Source organism: Nansenia antarctica (genome assembly GCF_963989245.1).
Source record: "Nansenia antarctica genome assembly, chromosome: 7".
NCBI classification, from domain to species: domain Eukaryota; kingdom Metazoa; phylum Chordata; class Actinopteri; order Argentiniformes; family Microstomatidae; genus Nansenia; species Nansenia antarctica.
Genome location: NC_137677.1, coordinates 42,524,986 through 42,536,288, shown reverse-complemented (window position 1 = coordinate 42,536,288; position 11,303 = coordinate 42,524,986). Strand labels below are relative to the sequence as shown.

The 11,303-nt window shown below is 40.6% G+C and overlaps 1 protein-coding gene across 1 annotated transcript in view; it reads right to left on the bottom strand.

Moving 5' to 3' along the window:
- Positions 1-6,131: 6,131 nt before the first annotated feature.
- pde1a (phosphodiesterase 1A, calmodulin-dependent) overlaps positions 6,132-11,303 on the bottom strand; it is a gene marked incomplete at its 5' end in the record, with an annotated part of 49,782 nt that continues 44,610 nt past the window's right edge. Inside the window, 7 exons of the mRNA XM_080535731.1 lie at positions 6,132-6,212; positions 7,411-7,653; positions 7,889-8,076; positions 9,166-9,286; positions 9,869-9,950; positions 10,142-10,262; positions 10,568-10,669. Coding sequence (XP_080391857.1) covers positions 6,160-6,212; positions 7,411-7,653; positions 7,889-8,076; positions 9,166-9,286; positions 9,869-9,950; positions 10,142-10,262; positions 10,568-10,669 — 910 coding nt within the window. The 3' untranslated portion in view covers positions 6,132-6,159. The remainder of the gene's footprint in view (positions 6,213-7,410; positions 7,654-7,888; positions 8,077-9,165; positions 9,287-9,868; positions 9,951-10,141; positions 10,263-10,567; positions 10,670-11,303) is intronic.

Here is an 11,303-nt window from a genome sequence, read left to right as displayed (position 1 = left end):
TTATACACGATAGAATAGCCATTACACTCGACAATGTGGACATTAAACATGATGTTATGGACCTTATACACGATATTATGGACGTTATAAACGATATTAAAGTCATTTATTCCTTCCAGAGGCTGTTTTATGTTGCAATGTTTGCAGCCGCGACGCCATTTTGATACTTCCGTTAGCGCTGCGCTAGCTCAGTCATGGCCTCATATATGACAAAATAGCCATTACACTCGACAATGTGGACATTAAGCACTATATTATGAACGTTATACACGATATTAAAGTCATTTATTACCTTTCAGAGGCTGTTCAATGTTGCATTGTTTGTAGGCCGCGCCTTCATCCTAACTACTTCCGTTTTCACCAAGCTAGCTTTGTCGTGGCCTCATACACGATAAATAGTCATTACACTTGACAATGTGGACATTAAGCACTATATTATGAACATTATACACGATATTATGAACGTTATACACGATATTAAAGTCATTTATACCTTTCAGAGGCTGTTCAATGTTGCTATATTTACACCGCGAGGCCATCTTGCTACCTCCGTATGTGCTTTCTGTCGTAATAAACTGTAACACACGACTGTTAAACATAATACATAGCACGTTAGGGTTAGTTTCTACTTACTCTGTAGTGAGCCATGGCAGTAATCTAAATCTGAATCTCTCGGTAGATAATAACTGACTGATGTCTTCAAACGTTCACCAAGACAACTTCCCTGACAGCAATCAACACACAGGCTCGCTCGTGCTATGCGCATGCGCAGATAGCAATCAACACACAGACACATTCCATTCGGCCCCACATTCCATTCGGCCCCACATTCCATTCGGCCCCACATTCCAGCTGCAGCTGGACCCTTCTCACCTTTTGCCCTTTGCAGTGGTGGGAAGTGGACCAATTAAATCTATCCCCAGGACACTCCATGCTTCTTCTACGTGGATAGGATGAAGGACAGGTGCCACTGTCTTGATGTTTTCATTACGCTGACAGCAGGGACATTCATCAACCTTTAAAACCATGAAATAAAGTTCCATCAAAATCATTGCTAATGGGCAGTATATAAATGACAATGTTCACACACACCAACTGGAACTCCCTCCCCCCCGACATCAGGAACATTGACTATCATCTCATTTAAAACCCACCTCAAAACCCACCTGTTTACGCAGGCGTATCCCTGTTGATTTGCTTTTCCCGTGCTGCTCTGCTGCTGGCTATGTTTTATACTGTATGTTTCTATGTATTTTGTGTTTTGAATTTTGTGGCTGTTTTTAGATTTGTTGTTGTACGGCGACCTTGAGTGCCATGAAAGGCGCCATATAAATAAAATGTATTATTATTATTATTATTATTAACTAAATTTCCTTCACATGCACTAATAACCCAGTCAAAAACTCTCACCCATTTGTTGACATCCTCCCGCAAGGTTGACCAGTGGTAGGATGCCAATACCTTGTCCAGCGTTCGGCGTCTCCCTGGATGACCCCCAGTGCAAAGGCTGTCGTGGCACTCCTTCAGCACATCACAAACTCGATCCTTGTTGCACACCACCAAGAGAAGTTTGTCCTGGAACTTTATAACTCCCCATCTGATGCAGCAGGAAAATACAGCATTCATTTAGAAGTGTGTATGTACTATAACTGGGCAGGTTACATTATGACACTCATCTGACAGAACATTTCATAACAAACAGACAACTTAACATCATAACATCCTAACACCTCAGGCTTAAGAAAGGCTTTATTCACACTGTGAATTACCTTTCATCAGGTAATTTCTTGACGCTTTTCGGATCACTGTCTTCCTGCTTTTAGGATTTGCTGAGGTGATGGTGACGTTGTGATACACACCACTGACCACATAGCTTTTCAGTTCATCATAGAAATTCTCCATCTTGGCGAGCTAAAAACCAAATAACGTACAGTTTTCAACATTAAGGCCAGACAAACAACCAAGTTCAAGTGTATTGTCTTAGTTCAATGATAAACTCTTTAAAAATTGTAATGACTAATGGTAATAACTAATTGTAATGGTAAAAAATGTAGGTTACCCTCGCGCAAATGTAATGACTAATGGTAATAACTAATTGTAATGGTAAACATTTTAGGTTACCCTCGCGCAAATGTAAATACAAAATTGATGAACCCGCGTTCAGACGTACACCCCGGATTATCTTATCGCACTACTACACACTTCCATGCATTGCACTCATAACTAGTCAGAATGTAAATGCAAAATTGATGAACCAGCGTTCAGATGTACAGCCGATCATAATCTGTCACGTCATCATCATAATGTGTCACGTGATCACAGCCAATCCTAATGTGAAACGTCATCAGTAATGGCAGGACCCCGAGCAGATCTGGCAGGCCGAGCAGATCTGGTACCTAAACCGGCTTCACAAATCCCCTGCTGTCAGCCTGACACAGTACTGAATGAACCAGGCTACATAGCTAAGAGGTGGGTTTTGATTGGTCCGTCCGTGTTCATTCAGGGTTTTGATTGGATATTGAATCTACTTATAACTCCAACTCGGTTTATGTTTTGTGAGATGGAACCTTTGTATTTTATTAATTACAACAAAACAAAAAAAACATTTTACAAATAACACCACACAGGCATTAATAAACACCTAATGGATCAGATTATGTAAAAAAACTCAATTTTGACCAAAAATGGAGATAGAACCTTATAATTCTAACGTAGCGAGTTGTTTCTATACAATTGACTTACAGTATATGACATTAAGTTAATGAATAAAGGAGACAACTACAGTATGCAGGTAGTAATATATTTTCCTAACAGGTGGACCTGGTTCAATCTCCTTTATAGCTAAAACATTACAGATTTAGCTATTCTCAAGTCTAAATTAACTGCACTGTTAAAACGCTAGTATTGTAAGACCTCATCTGTGGCCCTGAACTTGTCACTGATGCCCTTTGACCAAAAAAGGTCTATGTCCATTTTCCTTTTTTCCCCTGGCATATTTGTGTTACCAGCTCACCTATTAAAAGTGAGACGATTGACAATATTGAAAAAACATGCTTGCACACACAAGTTAGTGTTACAGGCCGCAATTTGGTACAATTATTACTGAAATTATTGAGAATAGAGACATTGTTGACATACGTAAACTAGCTGTTGTAATCTTTAATGTTTGCTAACTAGCTTGTTAGAGTTAGCTTCACAACCGCGGGTGACGTTACGTTGGGCTTTTCACTAAAATAACATTAGAACATGTTTGCATTGACAGAACATGACATGAACTTGTTCATTAATATGTTACATTTGAACCAACAGTATTATGGCATTTATACAGTTTGTTTAACCCACCTGAATGAACGAGAATCATGGACAAGATTTTAACATGAACGTTACTTGTGGCTTGTTTATTGAGGAACCGACGTCCCGCTCCACCAGTGTTGCCAGTTTGGGCTACTTTTAGTCACACTGGACGGGTGGACGGGCAGCTTTTAGACTGATTGGGCTGGAAATTGTCAATCCCGTCTGGCAACCCTGCGCTCCACTACAGCGCCTGGCTAGTGGTGTGAGATGGAGCTGGGAGGATTTTGAGTTACCGTTGTGTGTAAAATGACAAAACGTGTTTCAGATTACATTTTGAGGGGATTTTTTTTTTGTGCCATGAATTTTAGTGCCATGAATTGCCATACAAAAACGATGCCTATCGAGACACAGAGAGTGAGCCACACACTTTTAATGAATGGATTAAAGAGCCGCACACAGACAGGCAAAGAACCGCATGCGGCTCGCGAGCCGCGGGTTGGCCACCCCTGGTCTAGACGTTGTGGTAGCGAATTTGTCATCATTAAGTGTAATATCCATATTAGGGGGAATCCATATCCCCCCGTCTCTGCCACAATCACTGTCGTTTCTCCCATGATTGCCATGATCGGTTGGTCGAAGGGGGTGAGCTCCACTGTGCCCTTTCTTTGTACTGGCACGCGCCATTTGGGTGCCTCTGCCTTGATCGGATTAACCTTGTTCCCCCGAAAGGCCTGGTAGACCAACACGTCAAACTTGACCTTCATTAACATTTAATCAGCCATGAGGGCTCATTTGAGTGATTGAGTGAGGGGTCATCCCCTGTGAGTAAAACATAAAAGTTATATCTTTGCACTCTGAAATTTCAGGACCCTCCTTTCATGACCTCTCATGTGCGTTCTACCACCCAGACTTACATTTTCTAAATCACATCAGAATAAGCTAGTATAAAGCTATTTTGCAGTTTTTCTGTGTAGGAAGCAGGCTAATTTACAAGCGGCCAACTAGTGGTCGTTGTGTGTAAATAGCAAGTTAGTATTGTAAAGAGGGTAGACCCCCGAGGCGGCTCTTTTAGTAGGTAAAAAAGGCAGGGCTGTTCTAGTGTTAAGCCAATAGAAAGAGTGACGGAAATGGATTGGTTTTGGCTTTACCTCGCATCAATCATCCTCCACAGCACTTTCCCCCCAGTACTTGCACACCACGTTTTTTATTCTAAGCTACGCCTACATACAGTATACTGTAACATACACTGTACTGTAAATTCACTCTTAAGGCCAGGCACAGTATGCATCCACAGTATGCGTCCTCATAGCTTCACAGCAGCTGTCTGTGACTGCTTGACATGCAACATATTGACTTGATTTGTTATACTATTATTACCAGTAGTACCCCAACCTGCAAATGATATGTCCTGTCTAACATCCACTCGTCATTTGGAAATGTTCCTCCTCTTGTTTTTCTTGCTGTATTAATTGTGGTTCACTCAAAATGGCATTTCTCCTGCACATTATAAAGGCCTAGGGAGGCTATTCATTGAATGACCATTTATGGACAATACAGGATGTAAGTGGGTGGGCAGGGCTCCAGACTGGTGAAACTGGTACCAACAACTTATTAATTTTGGTCGCACCAACATTTTGTCACACAATCTTGTGCTATGTGTGTGTTAAACACTCCTCTCCTCATTTAAATGGGCTTACTATTTACAAACGCATACAGAAACACATGACATGCTACGTCGCCTATTCTTTGATAAAAATATGATCATAACACCATTCTGCGTGCGGGGGAAGGCACGTTGAGGCAGCATGCATAACAATGGCAGTATAGGCCAAGACAAGTCATAATGAATGGCTTAAACAACTATCCACAGACAGTTATGGATTGTCTATCTGTACAAATGATAAGGCTCTGAAGATCATAAACACATTTTCTTACTGGACATTTTGTGCTGCTTTGGTGAAAGCCTCTACTCTGTATACATGTGCATCTGGGATACAATCGTTGTAATGCCGCACAACTTGCAGGGTCTGATATGAACACCTGCTAAGTGTTAAATGTGGGTAAGCCTACATTTATCTTGTTGCAGGTAAATCTTTCAGTGATCACCTGCCACTCTGCCGGTTGCTTGTGAATGACAACGCTTTATTCCGTATCCTCAGAGTTTTTATTTGATCTTTTTAGTTTTATAATTTAGGCCAAAGCATTTTAGTTGGACAAATGTGTTCCACTTTGACACAGCCTAACCGACTGACTTGCAGAGCGAGGTCATTTTCTTGATTCTTGTTTTCTTTTCCCAATGTCAATGTAGCAAATCATTTTGCGGTAGATAATAATTGTTTTCATATGCTTTCACTTCAACAAGTGAAAACTACTGGAGAATAGTTTTGGCATAGCCGTTATAATTGAAAAATTGCGTATGTGTGACGTAAGCAATGTTTATCAATCTCATAATATGTTCATGCATGCGCCTTTTTGACACAAGGCAAATTGACACAACATTCATAAATGAGGTCCCAGGTCACTCAAATACTTGTCTCACCACCACATCATTTCATGCAAAACATGAAGACTGCAGAGATGGATCAATAGAATACATTATTTCCATCCAGAAGTGTAATTATTGTCCTATTATTGAAACTATTGCCATGCCTTCAATGAAGCTGTACATGTACCACACAGAGGCCTCTGAAAGGGCATTCAAGAAGATAAAAATGAAAATACAAGTTGTGTGGTGCAAAGGGGAGCAAGATCCCAAATCTTTAATAAATAACAATGCAACAGACTGAAAATGAGAACAAATTTACAATAAAAAAACAAACAAACAAATCTAATGCCAGGAGGGAAGCGATGTGTCAGCGTCAGTTGTCAGGGACTGGGAGTGTTGTCCTCCTCCTCAAGGACTGGCCGAGGTCCTTCTCCTGCAAACGGCAGTTACCATGACAACGCATCACACAGCTGTTACCTTGACAACACACACCACAGTTATCGCTGGTACACTGCAGATCGTGACAGACACTTCAGAGATGAGAAAATAATCACATGCCATTCCACCAAAGACACCATTATGAGAAGGTTTGGTTTTCTGTGCTTTCTGTGTATGTCTTGATGTTGAAATGTGGAAGACACTCCTGTACATAAATCAAACAGACATTTTGGTTTGTGACCGAAATGCGGCATCAATAAGGGGAGACATTCACGCCTGTTTCCTGGACACAGATGAAGCCAGATTAATGTCCAGGACTAAATCACACTTTCAGTGGACCTTTCCATTGATTCCATTGTTTTTTATCAATGGAATTTAATTAATAATCTAGGTCCAATAAACCATTATACACTGTACTCTTTCTTTCATTACACTGTACTGTATCTTTCATTACACTGTACTGTATCTTTCATTGACACTGTACTCTATCTTTAATACACTGTACTCTATCTTTCATTACACTGTACTCTATCTTTCATTACACTGTACTGTATCTTTCATTACACTGTACTGTATCTTTCATTACACTGTACTCTATCTTTCATACACTGTACTCTATCTTTCATACACTGTACTCTATCTTTCATTACACTGTACTCTATCTTTCATACACTGTACTGTATCTTTCATACACTGTACTCTATCTTTCATTACACTGTACTGTATCTTTCATACACTGTACTCTATCTTTCATACACTGTACTCTATCTTTCATTACACTGTACTCTATCTTTCATACACTGTACTGTATCTTTCATTACACTGTACTCTATCTTTCATTACACTGTACTGTATCTTTCATTACACTGTACTCTATCTTTCATTACACTGTACTCTATCTTTCATTACACTGTACTGTATCTTTCATTACACTGTACGCTATCTTTCATTACACTGTACTCTATCTTTCATACACTGTACTGTATCTTTCATTACACTGTACTCTATCTTTCATTACACTGTACTCTATCTTTCATACACTGTACTGTATCTTTCATTACATTAGATTGCCTTCTACTTCCACTTTTCATCTTCAGGTTTGGTTTGCTCCTACACACCTACCGTCTAAGATTTATTTTAGACGTGAAAACGCTCTTTCAATCACTCTGTCCCTGTGTTCCTACCAATCCTACCATTCCATGGGAGATGCTCCGGAGAGGCGGAGCCTGGCGATCTGGTCTCTGTGTTATCACATGGAGACGGAGGGCTGTAGTGGAGCGGGGAACCCTGGGAAGATGAGTTCTTGGAGTCTGTGTTGTTGAGTTCGTTCAATTGAATGTCACTGTGCTGCTCAGGGCTGCTGGTCAGGGTGACCTTCACGTTCAAGGGGGAATTCTCTGTGTCCGAGGACAGCTCCCTCTCTTTGCTTGCCAACTCTAAACAAAAAAAGAATTTAATTAGCATATTTGGCTGTGACATCAGCTACTCTTCATGGGGTCCACAAAGTGAAGTGTTGTTGTATGTTAGCTCAATGGTCTTTTCAACTGAACAGTTCGACCTTGGACAGGCACTGTGGAGTTAGGACTGATCGAAGTATCGGTGTTGGACAGACTGGTGGACAGACTGGTGGTCTGGTACTGTTAGTGTGTGTGAGGACTTTGGGACAGGCACCTTGGACAGACAGCTCCTTCCAGCGGTCTTTGTTGTGTTGGATGACCTCAGCCAGGGAGTGGCGAACTCGTTGGAGGTCAATGCCGGCCAAGGAATAGTCTGTGGAGGCCCCCTGGTCAGCACTGGAGCCTCGGCCACTGTGCCTCTGGACGGACTCCACCACTGTCACCGACCCACTACCAGGCACACTGGGAACAAGCAACAGATAATAATAATAATAATAATAATAATAATAATAATAATACATTAGACTTATAATGGCTTTTCTAGACACTCAAAGACGTTTTACAAACTGAAAAAAACAAGTAGTAATAATAAAAAGAACCAAAAGATATGTAAAAGACAGTTTAGGGGTCTAATGACTTTTTAGATTACTAATCTAAGTCTAAGTGTCTTTGTAGGACAATCTACTCTGTATACTGCCATTAGGCTACACCTAGATTACGGGCGGAGAAGCGGCGAACAAGCAACGCCAGCGTCCTCTCTCAACCGGCATTTTTTGAAAAGCTCAAATTGTATCAAGGTTTTATGAAAGTCCTTGGTTATAATTTTTGTATTAGGCCTACTAAATCTAAATCTAAGTGTCTTTGTAGGACAATCTACTCTGTATACTGCAATTACACCTAGATTTCGTGAAACAGCCCAAAAAATGTACAATATTGTGATGTACTAATGTGGCTACTAACAATGAACGTAGCTTTTGGACTAGGAAACATGTATTTGTTTACTCGACACACAGTTTACAGTACGTATAATGACAGTTATCTCTGAAATCACTGCAAAGTTCCGCTAGTGTATTCAGACCTCAACATTAGAGAATTAGTTAATGACCCACACAATCAATTACTTGGATTTAGCTCTATGCAACAGTATATATTGATTTAGATGTATTGAAAAATATAGATTTTTAGGGTGAATCTTTTCTTTAAATGTAATTTTTAATGTGTCAATTAAAAATAATGGAACATATTATATTATTAACCATTTAGCAGACGCTTTCATCCAAAGCGACTTATAATTAGATATTACAGGGACAGTCTCCCTGGAGTATCTTAGGGCTAAGTGCCTTACTCAAGGGTACACTAGTGGTGGTGTTCCTAGGGGGGATTTGAACTCATGACCTTCTGATCACCAAAGTTTACTTACAGTAGAGTTTACTGTAGTTTAAATGGTAGGGTTCTATGGTTGTACCGGAAGGTTTTGATTTCCTTTCAAGTACATGGTATTTTAATGTTTGTCTTTCCTTTCCAGAGAGTATTAAAGAGGAAATGACCTACCTTGACCTGCGGACACCAGTGTCCTGTGACTTTACAGCTTCCTCTATGAGAGGAGTAATAATCTTCTCTGTGGTGTCGACCAACACAGAGAATGTGGGTTCCACTATGAAGTCAATGAACCCTGAGAGACAAAGACACACACATGCACACATGCACACACACACACACACACACACACACACACACACACACACACACACATACACAGAAAAACAATTACATAAGGTGTTTTGGTTTAAAACGTAATGTATATTTTTTAGGATGACTACGAATACTCTCATGCTTTATCTATAATAATAACAACAACAACAACAACAATAATAATAGTGATATTAATATTAATAATGATTAATCATTATCATCATTCGAATAATATTAATTATTAGGGCTGCAAGGGAATTTTTCCTGGCTACATAGTGTACAGGTTTTTACTTTTGCCTGCTCGCGGCTCTGTCAGTATTGATTGATTGATTGACTGAACATTTTCATTGTGTGAAGCGCATTGAGTTGCATCTTGTAAGAAATGCGCTATACAAATAACATTTGATTTGATTTGATTTGATTCACAAGGGAAAATATCTATCTTCTAAATTCCTCAGACATCCACAGGGTGGCACCATTGAGCTATGCTGCCCACTAACGTCAACAAACACATCTGAGATGAACTGAGCCAGTTGAAGCAGTAGGAAGGTCTGATGCCCACCTATTTGTGACTGTGCAATCATGGTGGCCTTGCGGTCGCACAGAGGAGAGAATGGGAGCCCCAACTCTGCCTCCTTGTCGCCCTGTAGGAAATGATAGATAATAACTTACAGAGTAAAGAAATTGAGAACCAAAATTCAACTTGTAATTAACCACCCGCTCCATGTGGTTGTCCTCTAGTGTGTTTCTGTACTGTAAGTTATGATGTGCCATAGAGCCTCCAGAGTCATCCACCTGTCTTAAGGACTAGTACTCCATCTATCAGGGCCTGCACCTGTCTGAAGAACTCCTCCATCAGGGCTTGTGTCCAGCGGTAGTGCAGCTTCCAGGCCTTGGCCGGGTGGCTGATATCTGCAGCATGCAGCATCAAAGACAGGGCTTTAGCCTTGTCCACTCTGGAATACACCAAAAACAGTTGTTTGATAAGCCACCCGCACACGCAAACATGCATGCACACACACACAGGATTGGGGTGATAAATGTGGACCAGAGATAATAATAATAATAATAATAATAATAATAATAATAATAATAATAATAGTAATATATTTTAAAGCGCCTTTTTTCAAACTCAAGGACACTGTATAGAAAAAAAGACAAAAAGAAGAGAAGAGGGACAATAGACTAGAAGGGAATAGAGATACAGCAGTTTAATGAAGGCTCTGTGGGGACAAGAGGACAGTGGCTTCAGTCCACTCACCCTTCTGGCTGCTGCAGGGCGTTCCTCATGGTCTTGATCTGCTGGAAATGGCAGGACATGTCTGTGCTCATGACCATCTCTACCACTAGGGCGCGCAGCTCTCTGAGAACACACAGCAAAGGGGTCAGGTCCCACCAGACAGTTATCAGCCCACTCTGGTAGTTCCATGTACCAGAGTGATTGCAAGAGGAAGGTTGGGAGAGAAAAAAGGAACCACCGTCATCTGTCAAACATAGTGGAGGGGGTGTTATGGTTTGGGCAAGTATGGCTGCCACTAGAACTGGCTAAATTGTTGTCATTGATGATGTAACTGCAGGCAGCAGCTGAATTAATTGTGAAATATACAGAAACACCATGTCTCCTTGAGTACAAGTATATGCCTCCAGACTCAACGACAGAGCCAAAAAAGTGTCAAGAGTTCTTGACTGGCCAAATCAATCTTCAGATCCAATTGAACATGTGTTTAATTTCCTGAAGATGGCTGCAGTACAGGTCTGAAGAGAATCACCAGAGAAGATAGCCAGAATCTGTTTGGGTCAATGGGTCACAGACGTACAGCAGTTATTGCATGCGATGTGACCAAATACTCAAGCTCTTAATTTGTACATAATATAATATACAGTACCAGTCAAAAGTTTGGAGGGGTATGGGGAAAGTTCAATTGAATGGGGAAGTGTGTCCAAACTTTTGACTAGTACTGTATATACAATATGAATCTGCCCCAATACTTCTGGTG